The 20589-nt window shown below is 41.5% G+C and overlaps 1 protein-coding gene and 1 non-coding gene across 3 annotated transcripts in view; both read right to left on the bottom strand.

The window, feature by feature from the left end:
* TSNAX (translin associated factor X) overlaps positions 1-14723 on the bottom strand; it is a 31815-nt gene extending 17092 nt beyond the window's left edge. The window contains exons 1-4 of one of the 2 annotated variants that reach the window (XM_066236142.1): positions 14570-14723; positions 13563-13667; positions 10039-10153; positions 8757-8887 (exon numbers count right to left, since the gene is read on the bottom strand). In XM_066236142.1, coding sequence (XP_066092239.1) covers positions 8757-8887; positions 10039-10153; positions 13563-13667; positions 14570-14585 — 367 coding nt within the window. In that variant the 5' untranslated portion in view covers positions 14586-14723. The remainder of the gene's footprint in view (positions 1-8756; positions 8888-10038; positions 10154-13562; positions 13668-14569) is intronic. The other variant, XM_066236152.1, reaches the window with a different exon arrangement.
* Positions 14724-18832: 4109 nt separating this feature from the next.
* TRNAP-AGG (transfer RNA proline (anticodon AGG)) lies at positions 18833-18908 on the bottom strand. The gene has a single exon. It is a non-coding gene; the product is annotated as a tRNA-Pro (tRNA).
* Between the last annotated feature and the right edge of the window lie 1681 nt (positions 18909-20589).

The raw sequence follows: 20589 nt of genomic DNA, 5'->3' as shown, positions 1-20589 counted from the left end.
GCATTCCAGCTTTCATGGTGGGAGGTAGTGGAGCAACCAAAGTATAAATAAAAAGATATTTAACTACAGTAAGTTGTTTTATAAAGATTTATTCTGCCAAACTTAGCGAAAATACGACATAAAGTACTTGGTAAGTAATTACTATTATACGCTTTTACTTGCTGTAACTCTGTAAATTTTATAAAGTAAAGTTACTTCCCTACTTTATAAATCACCATTTCTGTGGAACCGGTGCGTGGTTAGAAAATTTTACTACTAATAGAGATACCGGTGGGCGGTAGGTATAAAAAGGTTGACTACCCCTGATCTAACTCAATGAATTATTTCATTTGTGTACACCTATGTAACTCCACCCAGATAAATATATAAAACATTTCTATCACTCTAGAAAGTTCCCTCATGCCTCTAGTCAATAACACCTGGGTCCTTTCCCAAGAACCACAAGATGGAGGAAATGGAGCAAAAGAAGCAGCAGACCTTTCCCAAGTTCCCCCACACAGTGCTCATCTGGACCAAGCAGCTGACGCAGCAGTACAGCACTGACCGGCACCTGAACCGGGGCCTGCAGAGGAAGCAGCACTCACTGCTGAAGCCTGTGCAAGGCCAAGAAGGAAGCGCCGCCCATGGAGAAGCCCTAGATGCTAAAGACACACCTGCAGTTCATCATCCTGTGGGAGATGGTGGGTAGCATGGTGAGTGTGTAGAATGCATGACCTTCAACCAGGCGGAAATCAAGCATGAGATGACTGGCCACCACCTGAGCGAATTCACCATCACCTACAAGCTGGTGAAGCAGGCCAGCCTGGCATGGAGGCCGCCCACTCCTCCTGCTCATAATGATCAAGTAGCCAATAAAAGCAGTCTCCTCTAGTCAGTGCAAAAGCAAAAAAAACCCCAAAAAACAAGAAACACCTTCTCCAACCTCCACCCCAAGGTAACCACTGTCCTGGCCTTTTATCTTCCTAGATTAACTTTGCCTCTTTTTGAACTTAAGAGAATGAAATTGTACAGCAGATACTCTTTTATGTCTACTAACTTGACCCAACAAAAGGTGAGATTCATATTCACTGCTGCATACATTTGTCATTTTATTGCTGTACACTATTACCTTGGGCAACTGTACAATTTATCCATTCTCCTTTTGACTGGCATCTGGCTCGTGTTTCAGATTTACAATATTGCAACTATAGCTGTTATGAGCTTTCTTGCACATGTTTTGGTAACACAGCTTCTTATCTCTTGGGTACAGTACCCAGAAAGTAGGCACATATTTGTAACTAGATACTGCCAAAGTTTTTTGAAGTGGTATTTATAATTTAGTCCTACTGGTGAATGAAGGGTACTTCACTGTGAATTACTCTAGAACCTTTTTATATGCTGAGAACCTTTTCATATGCTGACTAGCCATCTGAATATTTACTTTTTTGAGGCCTCTATTCAAATTTTTGTCCATTTTTAAATTGTACTCTTTTTGATTTGTAGGAATTCTTCACATATTTGTACATGAGTCCTTTATCCTATGTATGTATATATATTTAAATATCTTCTCTCAAACTTCACGTTGCTCTTCACTTTCTTGATGATCTTTCAATAAAGAGCATTTCTTAATTTTAATGAAACTCAACCGATCATATTTCTTTTAGTAGTTAATGCTTATTTGTGTCATTTAAAAAAATCTTTCCTATCAGAAGGTCATGAAGATAGCATATTTTCTTATAGAGGCTTACTGGAGCTTTCACTTTACCTATCTTCCCACCAATGCCTCTGATCTCCTCTCCCAATCCTGCCAAATGTGTCACATTCAAGGTGGCACCATCTGCCAACACAAACTGAATACATTCAATTTCTCTTATTATATGTACTATTACTTTAAAAACCAAATAAAGCCTGACCTGTGGTGGTGCCACGGAGAAAGCATCGACCTGGAATGCTGAGGTTGCTGGTCAAGGCACATACAACAAGCAACTACGAGTTGATGCATCCCACTCCTAACCCCCCTTTCTCTCTCTCCTCTTTCCAAAATCAATAAATAAAATACTTAAATAAACCTGTTAGTAAATTATAAATTATGACGATGAAACTATATCTCCTTTGGGAATATATTACTCTGTCACCTCACAGAACTGAGCTATCACTTCAGTTTCTAATAGCACCCAGAGCCCCACAGCTTTAAATGAAGCATACAGGTACTCCCTTACTGATACTAAAAGACATCTCAAGTGATTGCCAGAGGCAGATGGCAGGAAGTGGTCAAAACGGGTTAAGGGATTTAAAAGGTATAAGCTCCCAGTTATAAAATAAGTTACGTTATGAGGATGTAATGTAAAGCACAGCACTATAGGTAATGATACTGTATTGTATATTGGAATGTTACTAAGAGAGTAGATCTTAAAAGTTCATCACAAGAAAAAGAAATTCCATCACTATGTATGGGAACGGATGTTAACTAGACTTATGGTGGGGATTATTTCACAATATATACAAATATTAAATCATTACATTATACACCTGGAACTAATACAATGTTGTATTACCTCAATAAAAAATATATAACTACTGAAAGACAGTAAAAGACATTTTAATTTTAACGTACAAGTCAACATTTCAGAAAAAGAAATGCTGAAGTTATAAACGTCTAGACTAAAATTGGACACACACCGAGCAAATATGAAATGAAGTTATTTCCCACCTGTCTTCAGTGGAAACTGACCTGAGCTCAGTGGAATCAGCATTTGATAGAAACAGAACTTCCACACACTTCTGTAAATATCACTTGACCTTTGACTTTGTAAATTTTGGAGTATGTCTGACTATAGTACCTCTCTTAATGAACTCACATTAAACAAAATGAAGATCGCCCTGGCCGGTAGGCTCAGTGGTAGAGTGTCGGCCTGGCATGCAGAAGTCCCGGGTTCAATTCCTGGCCAGGGCACACAGGAGAAGCGCCCATCTGCTTCTCCACCCCTCCCCCTCTCCTTCCTCTCTGTCTCTCTCTTCCCCTCCCGCAGCGAGGCTCCATTGAAGCAAAGATGGCCCGGGCACTGGGGATGGCTCCTTGGCCTCTGCCCCAGGCGCTAGAGTGGCTCTGGTCGCAACAGAGCGACGCCCCCTTGTGGGCAGAGCATCGCCCCCTGGTGGGCGTGCTGGGTGGATCCCGGTCGGGTGCATGCAGGAGTCTGTATGACTGTCTCTCCCCGTTTCCAGCTTCAGAAAAATACAAAAAAAAAAAAAAAAAAAAAAATGAAGAGGCCTGACCAGGCGGTGGTGCAGTGGGTAGAGCGTCGGACTGGGATGCAAAAGACCCAGGTATGAGACCCCGAGGTCGCCAGCTTGAGCATGGGCTCATCTGGTTTGAGCAAAAAGCTCACCAGCTTGGACCCAAGATCGCTGGCTCAAGCAAGGGGTTACTCGGTCTGCTGAAGACCCGCAGTCAAGACACATATGAGAAAGCTGATAAACAACTAAGGTGTTGCAACGAAAAACTGATGATTGATGCTTCTCATCTCTCTCCGTTCCTGTCTGTCTGTCCCTATCTATCCCTCTCTCTGACTCTGTCTCCGAAGAAAAAAAGAGGAAAGAATCAAGCGTTTCAAACATTTATGCAACTGCAGTTGACCCTTGAATGACACAAGTCTGAACTCTGTAGGCCCACTTGTATGTGAATTTTTTTTCAGTAAATATGTACAGTACTGTAAATGTTATTTCTTTTCTTTATGATTTTTTTATTAACAGTCTTCTAGCTTACCTTATTGTAGAAATATAGTATATAATACATAGAATATAAAAACATGTTCATCAACTGTCACTAGGAAAGCTTCTGTTGGACAGTGGGCAGTGAGTAGTTAGATTTTGGGAAAGTTATATTTGGGTTTCTGACTGCCAGGGCTGGTGGTGTTGGCTGGAGCTCCTCACTTCTATGTTGTTCAAGGATCAACTATGGACCCTGGCTGGTTAGCTCAGCTGGTTAGAGCATCATCCTGATATACCAAGGTAGTGGGTTCAATCCCCAATTGCTATGGAATACAACTAAATAAAAACAAAAGATAGAAAAACGAAAGAGAAGGATCAAACAAGACACAAAACTAACAGAAAGCAAGATATAAAATGGCAATAGGGAACTCACAAGTGTCAATAATTACACTAAATGTAAACGGATTAAACTCACCAATAAAAAGGCACGGAGTAGCAGAATGGATTAAAAAAGAAAATCCAACTGTATGCTGCCTACAGGAAACTCATCTAAGTAACAAGGATAAAAACAAATTCAAAGTGAAAGGATGGAAAACAATACTCCAAGCAAATAACATCCAAAAAAAAGCAGGCGTAGCAATACTCATATCTGATAATGCTGATTACAAGACAGCAAAAGTACTCAGAGACAAAAATGGCCATTTCATAATGGCTAAGGGGACACTGAATCAAGAAGACATAACAATTCTTAATATATATGCACCAAACCAAGGAGCACCAAAATATATAAGACAGCTACTTATTGACCTTAAAACAAAAACTGACAAAAATACAATCATACTTGGAGACCTCAATACACCGCTGACGACTATAGATCGGTCATCCAAACAGAGAATCAACAAAGACATAGTGGCCTTAAACAAAACACTAGAGCCCCTGGATATGATAGACATCTACAGGACATTTCATCCCAAAGTGACTGAGTATACATTTTTCTCCAGTGTACATGGATCATCCTCAAGAATTGACCATATGTTGGGCCACAAAAACAACATCAGCAAATTCAGAAAAATCAAAATTATACCAAGCATATTTTCTGATCATAAAGCCTTGAAACTAGAATTCAACTGCAAAAAAGAGGAAAAAAATCCCACAAAAATGTGGAAACTAAACAACATACTTTTAGAAAATGAATGGGTCAAAGAAGAAATAAGCACAGAGATCAAAAGATATATACAGACTAATAAAAATGACAATACGACATATCAGAATCTATGGGATACAGCAAAAGCAGTGATAAGAGGGAAGTTCATATCACTTCAGGCATATATGAACAAACAAGAGAGAGCCCAAGTGAACCACTTAACCTCACACCTTAAGGAACTAGAAAAAGAAGAACAAAGAAAACCCAAAACCAGCCGAAGAAAGGAGATAATAAAAATCAGAGCAGAAATAAATGAATTAGAGAACAGAAAAACTAGAAAAGATTAATAGAACAAGGAGCTGGTTCTTTGAAAAGATCAACAAAATTGACAAACCCTTGGCAAGACTTACCAAGCAAAAAAGAGAAAGAACTCATATAAACAAAATCCAAAATGAAAGAGGAGAAATCACCACGGACACCGTAGATATACAAAGAATTATTGTAGAATACTATGAAAAACTTTATGCCACTAAATTTAACAACCTAGAAGAAATGGACAAATTCCTAGAACAATACAACCTTCCTAGACTGAGTCAAGAAGAAGCAGAAAGCCTAAACAGACCTATTAGTAGAGAAGAAATAGAAAAAACCACTAAAAACCTCCACAAAAATAAAAGTACAGGCCCTGACGGCTATACCAGCAAATTTTATCAAACATTCAAAGAAGACTTGGTTCCTATTCTACTCAAAGTCTTCCAAAAAATTGAAGAAGAAGCAATACTTCCAAACACATTTTATGAGGCCAACATAACCCTCATACCAAAACCAGGCAAGGATGGCACAAAAAAAGAAAACTACAGACCAATATCTCTAATGAATACAGATGCTAAAATACTAAACAAAATACTAGCAAATCGAATACAACAACATATTAAAAAAATAATGCATCATGATCAAGTGGGATTCATCCCAGAATCTCAAGGATGGTTCAACATACCTAAAACGGTTAACATAATACACCATATCAACAAAACAAAGAACAAAAACCACATGATCTTATCAATAGACACAGAAAAGGCTTTCGATAAAATACAACACAATTTTATGTTTAAGACTCTCAACAAAATGGGTATAGAAGGAAAATATCTCAACATGATAAAGGCCATATATGATAAACCATCAGCTAACATCATATTAAATGGCACTAAACTGAAGGCTTTCCCCCTTAAATCAGGAACAAGACAGGGTCGTCCACTCTCTCCACTCTTATTTAATGTGGTACTAGAGGTTCTAGCCAGAGCAATCAGACAAGACAAAGAAATAAAAGGCATCCATATCGGAAAAGAAGAAGTAAAGGTATCACTTTTTGCAGATGATATGATCCTATACATCGAAAACCCCAAAGAATCCACAAAAAGACTACTAGAAACAATAAGCCAATACAGTAAGGTCGCAGGATACAAAATTAACATACAGAAGTCAATAGCCTTTCTATATGCCAACAATGAAACAATTGAGAACGAACTCAAAAGAATAATCCCCTTCACCATTGCAACAAAAAAAATAAAATACTTAGGAATAAACATAACAAAGAATGTAAAGGACTTATATAATGAAAACTATAAACCATTGTTAAGGGAAATCGAAAAAGATATAATGAGATGGAAGAATATACCTTGTTCTTGGCTAGGAAGAATAAATATAATCAAGATGGCCATATTACCCAAAGCAATATACAAATTTAATGCAATTCCCATCAAACTTCCAGTGACATTTTTTAAAGAAATAGAGCAAAAAATCATCAGATTTATATGGAACTATAAAAAACCCCGAATAGCCAAAGCAATCCTAAAGAAAAAGAATGAAGCTGGGGGCATTACAATACCTGACTTCAAACTCTATTATAGGGCCACGAGAATCAAAACAGCATGGTATTGGCAGAAAAATAGACACTCAGACCAATGGAACAGAATAGAAAGTCCAGAAATAAAACCACATATATATAGTCAAATAATTTTTGATAAAGGGACCAACAACACACAATGGAGAAAAGAAAGCCTCTTTAATAAATGGTGCTGGGAAAACTGGAAAGCCACATGCAAAAGAATGAAACTGGACTACAGTTTGTCCCCCTGTACTAAAATTAACTCAAAATGGATCAAAGATCTAAACATAAGACCTGAAACAATTAAGTACATAGAAGAAGACATAGGTACTCAACTCATGAACCTGGGTTTTAAAGAGCATTTTATGAATTTGACTCCACAGGCAAGAGAAGTGAAGGGAAAAATTAATGAATGGGACTACATCAGACTAAGAAGTTTTTGCTCAGCAAGAGAAACTGAAAACAAAATAAACAGAAAGCCAACTAAATGGGAAATGATATTTTCAAACAACAGCTCAGATAAGGGCCTAATATCCAAAATATACAAACAACTCATAAAACTCAACAACAAACAATCCAATAAAAAAATGGGAAGAGGATATGAACAGACACTTCTCCCAGGGAGAAATACAACTGGCCAACAGATATATGAAAAGATGCTCATCTTCTTTAGCTATTAGAGAAATGCAAATCAAAACTGCAATGAGATACCACCTCACACCTGTTTGATTAGCTATTATTAGCAAGACAGGTAATAGCAAATGTTGGAGAGGCTGTGGAGAAAAAGGAACCCTCATTCACTGTTGGTGGGAATGTAAAGTAGTACAACCATTATGGAAGAAAGTATGGTGGTTCCTCAAAAAACTGCAACTAGAACTACCTTATGACCCAGCAATCCCTCTACTGGGTATATACCCCAAAAACTCAGAAACATTGATACGTAAAGACACATGCAGCCCCATGTTTATTGCAGCATTGTTCACAGTGGCCAGGACATGGAAACAACCAAAAAGCCCGTCAATAGATGACTGGATAAAGAAGATGTGGCACATATACACTATGGAATACTACTCAGCCATAAGAAATGATGACATCGGAACATTTACAGCAAAATGGTGGGATCTTGATAACATGATACGAAGCGAAATAAGTAAATCAGAAAAAAACAGGAACTGCATTATTCCATACGTAGGTGGGACATAAAAGTGAAACTAAGAGACATTGATAAGAGTGTGGTGGTTATGGGGGGGGGAAGGGAGAGGGAAAGGGGGAGGGGGAGGGGCACAAAGAAAACTAGATAGAAGGTGACAGAGGACAATCTGACTTTGGGTGATGGGTATGCAACATAATTGAACGACAAGATAACCTGGACTTGTTATCTTTGAATATATGTATCCTGATTTATTGATGTCACCCCATTAAAAAAAATAAAATTATTTAAAAAAAAAAAAAACGATCCCCAATTGCAAACACAAGAGTCAACCAATGAATGTATAAGTGCAACAACAAATCAATGTTTCTCCCTTCCCCTTCTTCCATCCCTCTAAAATCAATAAAAATAAATTTTTAAAAATATCAACTATAATTTATAAATGATATTAATCAACAAGATCCAAAACTCAGTGCTATCCTAAAATTCCCAGTATGGAGTCACACTATGAGATGTTTGGGTCCCTCTGGCTAGGTGGTATCAATCTATCCACAAAAGCTGAAACTTAGAGCCACCAGTGAGATATACCCATGTTGGAAAATGAGAGGTACCTTGTCTGAATTCACCCTACACACTCAAGAATAAAGTAATTGAAAAAGTCACTAGGAAACAGACTTTATTAAAACTTATTAATGACTGCACAGTTAGAAAAATAAAGCCAATTAAATGTTTTTGGATCACCGCTACATCACTGTTCAGCAGTTCCGATTTTTTAAAGCCAATAATATTTCCCCAAGTATCAATCAAAATTCATGCAACTCACACATAACCATGTAACATACTATTTCTAAAATGTTAGCACTGAAGAGAATCTATATCTAACTTACCTGTAGTAATGGCTCTATGGAACTGATGCATGTCTTCTCCTGACAGCTCCTGGGCCACCTGCAGGATCTTCTGTCTGACACCATCCAACTTAATTTCTGATTCCATCAATATTTCTTCTGTATCAGGAGCACTATAATCAAGATATTGGGAACTTTTCAAACATCAATCAGAGGCTTTCCAGTGAAATAATGAAATAATCTATCAATTAATATAGTCCTAAATAAACTTTGTATGTACACTGATACTAACTCAAACCCACAACTGATTTCATTAAAACTATGGAAAACATGGAAAATACTATAACATACTATCAAGTGAAAAAAGTATACAAAGTTGCATGTATATTATAATCATAACTATAAGAAAAATGCTCATAAAAACATGACCTCTAGAGATATCTGCTTTAAGTCAGGACAAAGTAATGTGGACAGAGATTATCCTCCCACCACAAACAACTAAAAAGAAAAAGGACACACACAACTATGGCTTACACATTGAACAATAGGCAGCATGCAACAGTAATCCCTGAGAGACAGGTGGGAAAAAAAAGACAGACTATCCCATCTTATTGCCTGGAAATTTTCCAAGTGACAGTGCAGGAATGAGGAACCTACACGGAGCCTATGAGTCTCCCTGAGAAAACATTTTAAACTGAATGAAAATGAAAGAAATTTGTTTATCAAAATTCGTGGATGCATCTAAAGCAGACTTAAGAGACTTAAAAGAGAAACTGATAGCGCTAAATGTCTATATTAAAAAGAAGTTTCTTCTTTGATCTCAACTTCCCTTTTAAGAAACTAGAAAAAGAGGAGCAAATAAACCCAAAGCAAGCATACAAATGGAAAAAGCACATTAATGTAACATAAAATAGGAAAATAGACAATATCAATAAAACCAGCATTTGGTCCTTTAATAAGATCAATAAAATTGAGTCAAAAAGATCAAGAAAAAGAGAGAACACAAATTACCAACATAAGGAATGAGAGAGGAGATGTCACTACAGATCCTATGGAAATAAAAGAATAAAATATTATGAGATGTAAAAATTCCTTAAAATATACCAACTACCAAAGCTCATTGATGAAGAAAAAAATCTACCTATTATCTATTAAAGAAAATGTTTATTCTTAAAATCTGCCTGCTAACATCCTGATCCCAACTTGACAAAATAAGTCACAGAATATTCTAACAGCTAGTTCCATTCCAGTGAGGTTTAAAGTATTAAAATACATGTAATATCAAACTGTATCCAATTGTAATAAAATTTAGATATTTACTCACCTTGTAATCCTATGGAGCAGAAAAATTGTCCTTTTACTTTCTACAGTTATATCCCGACTAAGTTTTACAAGTCGCTCATACTTGTCATGTCTTGCATCAAGTTCCTGCTGAAATGCTAAGAATATTATGACCATAAGCATGCATATTCTCTAACTAAAGCCTATCAAACAATATTGTTATTGTGCATGATAGTTACTATTATTTACTCTACAGAGGGCAAAATTGTCTTATTTATCTTTAAAGTTCTTGGAAATCAAAGCTCTGCTAGTAATACTTCTTCTTTAAGTAGATGTATACCGTAACTGGATTTCACCATTCAGAGCCTTATAATGAGATGTTTATATTGTAAAAAATATCTGGTCTAGTAAAAATGAGATTATTGGCCTGACCAGGAGGTGGCGCAGTGGATAGAGCATAGGACTGGGATGTGGAGGACCCAGGTTCAAGACTCCAAGGTCTCCAGCTTGAGCGTGGGCTCATCTGGTTTGAGCAAAAAGCTCACCAGCTTGGACCCAAGGTCACTGGCTCGAGCAAGGGGTTCCTCGGTCTGCTGTAGCCCCACGGTCAAGGTACATATGAGAAAGCAGTCAATGAACAACTAAGGTGTCGCAACAAAAAACTGATGATTGATGCTTCTCATCTCTCTCCATTCCTGCCTGTCTGTCCCTATCTATCCCTTTCTCTGACTCTCTCTCTGTCCCTGTAAAAAAAAAAAAAGTGTTATGTATAGAAACAGATCATAGTACACAAACTACCAAAACTGACTCAAGAAGAAATAGAAAAAAAAAAAAATTGGAATTTTTTAAGTTTCTAACTTTTAATAACATCAACTTACTGAATTTTTAAGCCCTCACCATTGAAATACCTGTAACCACCTAACTCTTCATAACTACTTTATTTCAGAAGCTCTTTCACTCAAAGGACCTAGCCAAATGCCTACCTCATAAGGAGCTCCCAAAGAGTATATTTTGCATGAATTAAAAAAATCCAGAACATGACTGAACTATCAACCAAATTCATAGTTGGCAAGGACCTAAAAACATCTGGTCTTTTACTATTGAGATAATAATTAGGCTAGGATTTTCTCTAATATTTCAAGACATTCAAATGTATTTTTATTTATTATGAGTACACTAATAGCCACTGTGAACTAGATACAGTGAATACAAAGTTAAAGAAAACTACCTATCCTCAGGAGCTTATTACCTTATTAGCACAGTATGAAATAAAGTCAAATAAAATGTGATCACCCTAGAGTATATGTAAAATGTTCAGTAAAGCACTAACACATGCTACACCATAGTAAAATTCAGTAAATACTTCATGACTGAATGGATGAATGGCGAATGAATGAACGTAATATCTGTTACCAACTTTGCTTGAGAGAAAAATCAGAAAGGTTTCAAAGGGAAGAAGCTATTTAAGCTAGGTATTGAACAAAACCATATAGCTCAGCCTGACCTGTGGTGGCGCAGTGGATAAAGCGTCGACCTGGAAATGCTGAGGTTGCCAGTTCGAAACCCTGGGCTTGCCTGGTCAAGGCACATATGGGAGTTGATGCTTCCAGCTCCTCCCCCCCTTCTCTCTCTCTGTCTCTCCTCTCTCTCTCTCTCTCTCTCTCTCTCCCTCTCCTCTCTAAAATGAATAAATAAAAAATAAAAAAAAACCCCAAAAACCATATAGCTCACTGATGAATGAATGCACTTTAGAAGCAATTCCAAATTTAAAACACATGTGATACTGTTGTCTTTTTTGTTTTGCTTAATCCCTTCACTTCTTCACCCTGTCCCCCCACCCTCTCCCCTCTGACAGCTGTCCAGTCTGTTGTCTATCTATGAGTCTGTTACTATTTGTTAGTTTATTTTATTAGATTCCACATGTAAGCAAAGAGAGGAGAAATGGTGATGAAAGAACACCTGACTTGGGGTGGTGAGCACACAAAATACAGAAGATGTATCATAGAATTGTACCCTTGAAACCTACACAATTTTATTAACCAGTGTCAATCCAATAAGTTCAATTAAAAAAAACTATGTATGAAAGGCAGGCAAAAACATAAAACAGCAAAATATGCATGGACACAAACAGCTCTGTAAAGGGTGTGTCAGAGTATGAGGGTGGGGAATCTTTGGCACACTGAAGTTTTCTAGAGAAAGCAGCTGTGATTAACATGCTCTTCACTCCATTACAACTTAGAACTCTGAAGATAACTGTAGATGCTATGGTCCTTTCAAAACACAGCCATAAATGATGTGACTCCTCCCTTCAAAAAGTGGAACCTAATCCCCTGTCCCTTAAATATAAGGCAGATTTTTAACTGCCTCATCTCAAACAAATAAAATTGTAGCAAAAGAGCCAGTGTAAGATGTTTAAAATTGGAAAATAAGGGGGTTGTGGTTTCCTCCTTGCTGTCTGCCTGGAGTAAGCCAGCTGCCATAACATGAGGATACTCAAGCAGCAACATGTAGGGGTCTACCAAGAAAGGCTCCAAGAGGAGCCCTAACTGGTCTATAGCTGTGGACCCTCCAGTCCCAATCAAGCTTTCAGATGACTGCAAGTTACAATCAATGGCTAAGTCCCTCTCAGTTTCCTGAAAAACAGAAATTAAGATACAGGACACTGGCTAGAACACAAGGTGAATTTTGTTCTGTTTTGAAATGACGAACAATTTGACCAAGTTAATATACTGAAAAAAGGGAAATTGAATATCTATCTATCTATCTATCTATCTATGCATCCATCCAAGATTTAGAAATAGATAGGAGTTCCCACTCTGCTCAGTGCTACAGTCAAAGCAAAAGTACAGTCCACATTCAAGCATCTAGTTGAGGAAACAAAACACATTTAAAAAAGGAATTAAATCTATGTATATATACACATATATACCTGGTACACACACACACCACACCTGATACACAGTGCCACATAATGACATTCTGGTCAACTACGGACCTCAAGTGTGGTCCCATAAGACTGTACTAAGAGAAGAAACTTCCTACCACTGAGGTCACAGCCATTGTAACTTTGTAATGCAACACATTACTCAGTGTTTGTGATGTTGGTGTCAACACAGCTACTGTGCTATTAGTCCTACAAAAGTAAAACACATACAATAACAGTATAGGCAGTACCACCAGGTCCGTGTTAGTGCACTGTGATGATCGCACAACCACTTGGGGATGGATTTCTCCTGGTCATTATTCATCATGCAGCACAGGTGAATGTGTGTGTATATCTGATATATTTACATTTTAAACACAGAGTAATTTTTGGTTATATGGCATGTCTCATGACACCTGACCAATGTTTACCTGTAGAAGGGTAAGGGAGGGGGGGCAAGACTTTTGTAATCCTGACTCTCATGCCAGAACTGGCACCATCCAAAAACTCCAGGAAAAGTAAAACAGACACATGTGCACATCTTCAGTTCTTAGAAGCTGTTTTCTTGGGCACGTGGCTAAACAAGCCTTGTTACAACCTCTTTAGTTCTCTTCCTTCGCCAAGCTACGTTACAGAGAACTTACATTTGAAGGCCAACATCACGGGTGAAGATGAATTAACATCCTTCCCTTCTCTTCTCTGGTTATGTGGAAAATTGTCATACTTCCTTTTCCTGAACCCTCCTGATCCTTACGTAGAAAAGGAGAAAAAGGTTGGACAGGCTCTTCCATCACCAAGAGGTGACAAAACATAACGTGGGCAGGCAAACCCCTTCCTTCCTCTAAGACCAGATGCCCACAGGACCCTCGCCCCAAGGGCTTTTTCCTAGCGTTCTGGCGGCGAAGTAGCCTTGGCTCTCTCCCCCAAACCTTAAGCTCATCAGCCAGGCCACCACCAATAGGTTCTTTAATATAACACAAGGTGGAGTCATTACCCTGATTTTAAAAACAGCTCGTGCATTTAACAAAATGAGAGGTCAGGCCCTGGCCAGTTGGCTCAGCGGTAGAGCGTCGGCCTGGCATGCGGGGGACCCGGGTTCGATTCCCGGCCAGGGCACACAGGAGAAGGGCCCATTTGCTTCTCCACCCCCATCCCCTCCTTCCTCTCTGTCTCTCTCTTCCCCTCCCACAGCCAAGGCTCCATTGGAGCAAAGATGGCCCGGGCGCTGGGGATGGCTCCTTGGCCTCTGCCCCAGGCGCTAGAGTGGCTCTGGTCGCGGCAGAGCGATCCCCCGGAGGAGCAGAGCATCGCCCCCTGGTGGGCAGAGCGTCGCCCCTGGTGGGCGTGCCGGGTGGATCCCGGTCGGGCGCATGCGGGAGTCTGTCTGACTGTCTCTCCCAGTTTCCAGCTTCAGAAAAAAAAAAAAAAAAAAAAGAAAAAAAGAAAAAATAAAATAAAAAAATAAATAAAAGAAATAAAAGAAAATGAGAGGTCAGAAGGCCAGTGTAGCCGGGAAAGTCACCAGGGCCGCCGCCCCCCAGCGTGCAGGAAGCGAGGGCACCCGTCGGGAGAGAAGGGGAAAGTCCGACAGAAAGCCTGGAGATCCCCCCCCCTTTGGGTAAATAACGCCCGGTGCTGTTGAGGACTCCACCTTCTTTGTTGCTCATGTCGCCACGGCCCACGGTGAGATGCGCACAGACCGAGGGCCTTCACACTGGCGGAGTGCGTCAAGTGGCGGCGGGACAGGCTGTCCAGGAGCTCTCTACATCCGGCCGACGTTGTCGACGCACGGGCCGGAAGCGCCCGGCCGCAGCCACTCAAGCCTCTGCTTTCGCCCCCGCACACTTCCGTTCTGCGTCCCAGCCTAGCCACCACTGGCTCCGCCCCGCGCGTGGCTTGGGGGACCTCTCGCCTGCGTGTCGTCCTCATGCCTGCCCTTTGTGTGCTTGATGACAGAAGAGCTTCCACGCGTTTCACGGCATGCGCTGCTAATATATAAGACCACCTGTCCTCCTGGAGGTGAGATCTGTGTGAAGGTGGGAAGGCGGCGGAAAATATACGTGATCTTTTGCTTAAGGCGCCTTTGGATTACCCTCACCTTCCTTCAATGTGGACCCCTCCTCCCACGCGGTGCATAGTGGGGATTGTAGTTCGCCCACGCAGCCCGTCCTCCAGGCTCGAGCCAGGCTAGGGTTAAAGAACAGGTTCGTCCTGCCTTACAAGGTGGTGGCGCAGAGGGTGGAGTGTGTGACCGGATGGGGAGACCCCGAGGTCACCAGCCTGATCTCCGGCTCATCTGGTTTAGCAAGACGCCCAAGCTTGAGTCTAAGTTCGCTAGCTTGAGCAAAGGGTCACTAGGTCTGCTGTAGCCCCCCACCCCGTCATGGCACATATGAGAAAACAATCAATGAACAACTAAGGAGCTGCAATGAAGAATTGATGCTTCTCAACTTATTTCCCGTCTTGTCTGTCTGTCCCTCTCTGTGTCTTTCTCTCCCTGTCTCTGTCAGGGTTCCCCTGTGTACCTATGGGGATGTCTTCTTAGAATGCAGGCAGAACTTTACCGAGTTAGTCCAAAAGCCAAAGTGATGAAAATAGGCAAATCAGTAAGTGGGTGGCATAACTAGCATTTTCTCTGAGAAGGTAAAAGCCGCCCTTCTGTTCCCCTCCTTCTCAGCCCTATGCCCTTCTTGCACTTGCTCCCCCCCCTTGGCCCTCTCTCGTTTTACTGCTTTTTCCTGGTTCTCTGGAGCCACACTGCCTGCGTTCAGATTCGTTCCCGACACCCAGTGGATGTTCCACCTTGAAGAAATAATCACTGGCCCTGGCCGGTTGGCTCAGCGGTAGAGCGTCGGCCTGGCATGCGGGGGACCCGGGTTCGATTCCCGGCCAGGGCACATAGGAGAAGCGCCCATCTGCTTCTCCACCCCCCACCCCCTCCTTCCTTTCTGTCTCTCTCTTCCCCTCCCGCAGCCGAGGCTCCATTGGAGCAAAGATGGCCCGGGCGCTGGGGATGGCTCCTTGGCCTCTGCCCCAGGTGCTAGAGTGGCTCTGGTCGCGGCAAAGCGACGCCCCAGAGGGGCAGAGCATCGCCCCCTGGTGGGCAGAGCGTTGCCCCTGGTGGGCGTGCCGAGTGGATCCCGGTCGGGCGCATGCGGGAGTCTGTCTGACTGTCTCTCCCCGTTTCCAGCTTCAGAAAAATACAAAAAAAAAAAAAAAAAAAAAAAGAAATAATCACTGAACCTCAGTTTCTTTATCTGGAAAATAGAGTTAGAATAGTACCAGCCTCGGAGGTTATTTGAAGACTAAGTGAGTTACTACTAAGGCCCATAGAAGAGTGTCTTTCACATAGTAAATGCTCAACTAAATACTATCCTTGATAACTTTTTTTTTTAAATATTTTATTTATTGATTTTTTAAAGAGAGGGAAGAGAGAGAGAGAGAGAGAGAGAGAGAGAAGGGAGAGGAGCAGGAAGCATCAACTCCCATATGTGCCTTGACCAGGCAAGCCCAAGGTTTTGAACCGGCAACCTCAGTGTCCCAGGTCGATGCTTTATCCCACTGCGCCACCATAAGTCAGGCATTTTTAAAAATTATTTATTTATTCATTTTTAGAGAGGAGAGAGAGACAGTGAGAGAGAAGGGGGAGGAGCTGGAAGCATCAACTCCCATATGTGCCTTGACCAGGCAAGCCCAGGGTTTCGAATCGGCGACCTCAGCATTTCCAGGTCGATGCTTTATCCACTGCGCCACCAAAGGTCAGGCACGATAACTTTCTTTAAAAAATAAAACCCAGAAGGGTGAGTAATAGTAGTAATAGGTGTGCACCACTGAAGTGTGACTTTTTTTATTATGGGCAGGTACTGCCATGTCTTATCAGACTTACTAGATTTCGTGTCCACCCCACCCCAGTACTGTCTGAGCACAACACCCTTGTAAGCCTCCATAAGTGGTCATTGAATGACATTCCCATCATTAAGATGGGTCCTAAGTGGCAGTCCAGCATCCTCTCAATACAAGTTCAGGCTAATGTGTAAGGGGTGACCTGGGCTAAGTAGGGAAAACACAAGTATATTTCATCACCCTTTGTCTAAATAACTTCCATATTGTAGGCACCTATTATACACACCTAATATTCCTCATTATTTTAAGAACAAAGGATCCATAAATGAAACAGTTTGGCTAGACTTTGGCAGTAATTTCAAGCCCCTGACACAAGTGTCATAGTGTTATGATTTCTTTTATGGTTCGGACTCTCAAGGAATAAGACACGTCAGGTGAAAGTAGTATAAGCAGAGGGCTGAAACTCATAAGGCGGAATTAGCCCTAAGAAACTGCACCACTGCATATTTATTGAGTTCCAAAAGCCACAGCTCAGCAGTTGAAACTAGAAAGCTACAAAAGCCTTTTTTTCCCAACTGTACCATCCCCAATCCTGAATGTCTACTGTTCCCTTCATGATCAAAGACACGAGAAGAGTCAAGAGTCTTAGAGTTTATCAATCATAAAGGACATCTGGTTCTTGAGAGCATTCCTTCAAGAATCCTACGTACTTGTATTCAAGTCTACTGTTATGGTTAACACACTCTGAGATCTCCCATCTCCAAGTAACCCCTGCTCTGAAGTTAACTACTGTTTGTATTTGTGCAGGGTCTTTCCCTTCATATTCCTTTTTTTTTTAGCTTGCACTTTATGTAGCATAAGAGATAACATGGCAGATTGCTGCTCTATTTTGCTTTGATGCTGATTTCCTCTTCTTCTGATTATATAATAAAAGAAATATAAAGCAAATGATTAGTATAATGCCTCCTACAGTCCCTCCAAATATCTTAAACTATTTTAGAGGATTCAAATTACTGATTCCATCAGAATTAGCAGTTAATAAATTTTCTCCATCAATCAATTTCAACTGATCCTTAAAAGTAGTGTCAATATGCTTTTGTAAATCTAAAATTTCTATAGTTAAATTTCTATGATTTAACAAGTGTTTTTTAACATTTTCCCAAGGGAAATGAGTATGATTTCAAGGAATAGGGGTAATACAAAAAGTAGTTACATTCCAATCACAGTTTAGTTTAATCTGTCTTTGCAAACTAGCAATTTGATCTCCTAACATAATCACAGTCTAAATCATTAACCTTAGCACTAATTTTGCTATCTATACGTTGTCGAGAAGTCTACAGTTGTTCAGAATTTTCATGCCATTTTTGTACAAAGTCCACAGTCTGTATACTGTGATGTAATGCAACTCCAGATACAGCAGCCATGGTGGTTACAGCTATTAATCCTATAAGGATGGCGATGATCAATCCAACTAGTCTCTTGGTTCGCTTCAAAGATTTTTTTTTTCTTTTTTTTTTAGCAGCCAGCACCACAAGAATGTTAAGGCAGTTCTTTTGAACATGAGTTCCATGCTTTCTCAGCAAGCTGCCAATTTTTATTTTATTTTATTTTTTTACAGAAACAGAGAGTCAGAGAGAGGGATAGATAGGGACAGACAGGAACGGAGAGAGATGAGAAGCATCAATCATCAGTTTTTTTGTTGCGACACCTTAGTTGTTCATTGATTGCTTTTTTTTTCTTTTTTCTTTTTTTAATTTTTTTTTGCATTTTTCTGAAGCTGGAAACAGGGAGAGACAGTCAGACAGACTCCCACATGCGCCCGACCGGGATCCACCCGGCACGCCCACCATGGGGCGACGCTCTGCCCACCAGGGGGCGATGCTCTGCCCATCCTGGGCGTCGCCATGTTGCGACCAGAGCCACTCTAGCGCCTGAGGCAGAGGCCACAGAGCCATCCCCAGCGCCCGGGCCATCTTTGCTCCAATGGAGCCTTGGCTGCGGGAGGGGAAGAGAGAGACAGAGAGGAAAGCGCGGCGGAGGGGTGGAGAAGCAAATGAGCGCTTCTCCTGTGTGCCCTGGCCGGGAATCGAACCCGGGTCCTCCGCACCCTAGGCCGACGCTCTACCGCTGAGCCAACCGGCCAGGGCATGATTGCTTTCTCATATGTGCCTTGACAGTGGGCCTTCAGCAGACCGAGTAACCCCTTGCTCGAGCTATCGAACTTGTGTCCAAGCTGGTGAGCTTTGCTCAAACCAGATAAGTCCATGCTCAAGCTGGTGACTGCGGGGTCTCGAACCTGGGTCCTCCACATCCCAGTCCGACGCTCTATCCACTGCGCCACCACCTGGTCAGGCTCGCTTCAAAGATTTAATAAGATATAACAGTGTCATAGGAGAATTTTGCCATATCTGATACATTTGTACTGGAATTCATACTTCTGTTCTGCTCTTAAAATGTATAGACTTTGCGCCCTGGCCGGTTGGCTCAGCGGTAGAGCGTCGGCCTAGCGTGCGGAGGACCCGGGTTCGATTCCCGGCCAGGGCACACAGGAGAAGCGCCCATTTGCTTCTCCACCCCTCCGCCGCGCCTTCCTCTCTGTCTCTCTCTTCCCCTCCCGCAGCCAAGGCTCCATTGGAGCAAAGATGGCCCAGGCGCTGGGGATGGCTCTGTGGCCTCTGCCTCAGGCGCTAGAGTGGCTCTGGTCACAACATGGCGACGCCCAGGATGGGCAGAACATCGCCCCCTGGTGGGCAGAGCATCGCCCCTGGTGGGCGTGCCGGGTGGATCCCGGTCGGCGCATGTGGGAGTCTGTCTGACTGTCTCTCCCTGTTTCCAGCTTCAGAAAAATGCAAAAAAAAAAAAAAAAAATGTATAGACTTTGACAAAATTGTTACTGTTGGACAGATAAAATATATTATGCTCACTTTGTTAAAGATGGCACTGCCCATGTTGAAGCCCGTCGCCCAGGTGATAATATTAGTTGCCCTTCTTGCTTGGGATGGGCGTGATTATGTTAATATGGGTTGGGGGAGGGCTTTCATGCCAAAAGGTTTTATTTTTTTTATTCATTTTTAGAGAGAGAGAAGAGAGAGAAGGGGGAAAGAGTAGGAAACATCAACTCCCATATGTGCCTTGACCAGGCAAGCCCAGGGTTTTGAACCGGCAACCTCAGCGTTCCAGGTCGACGCTTTATCCACTGCGCCACCACAGGTCAGGTGCCAAAAGGTTTTAAAAGGAAGAGAGATCACGTTGTTCCGGAAGAAGAGTGATTAAGTTGTAGGAGAAGCCCATGCTAGAGGAGAGCAGATAAAGGCCATGTGGAGGAGAGGAGAAGCAGCCAAGATGGCAGAGTGCTGAAGGAGAAGCCAGTTTGTGCAGGGAGAGGGAGATGGGGAACAGAGGTGAATAAGGCTAGTGAGCTAGAAACCTTTGATTCTAGGAAACTCGGATAAGTGAGTAGCTTTGTGAGCGCTGAATGAGTGGGTTTTGGAGCCCAGTGTGTGTTTTACTTGCCTGCTGGGTGCAAGCTAGGATTAAAGCTAATGGCCCACCAGTTCTTGGCTCCATTGTTTCATTACCATCTGTCCGAATCAAATGCGAACCTGCATGGGCCAGGTGTCTGTGATGGTGGCTGTGGCTACTGGCTTTACATTTACCAAGGCAATTATTGCTAAGAACAGATCAGTAGCATTTTGTTCTTTTCTAGTAGCTTGTAGCATCTTTTTACCCTCTGTAAAGCCAGTAGCCGCAGCCACCATCACAACCATCTGGCCCATGCAGGTTCACATTTGATTCACACAGATGGTAATGAAACAATGGAGCCAAGAA

Source organism: Saccopteryx bilineata, chromosome 1 (assembly GCF_036850765.1).
Source record: "Saccopteryx bilineata isolate mSacBil1 chromosome 1, mSacBil1_pri_phased_curated, whole genome shotgun sequence".
In the NCBI taxonomy this organism is placed as follows: Eukaryota; Metazoa; Chordata; class Mammalia; order Chiroptera; family Emballonuridae; genus Saccopteryx; species Saccopteryx bilineata.
The sequence above is the reverse complement of the archived record's forward strand: the minus strand, read 5'-3'. Positions and strand labels throughout refer to the sequence as shown.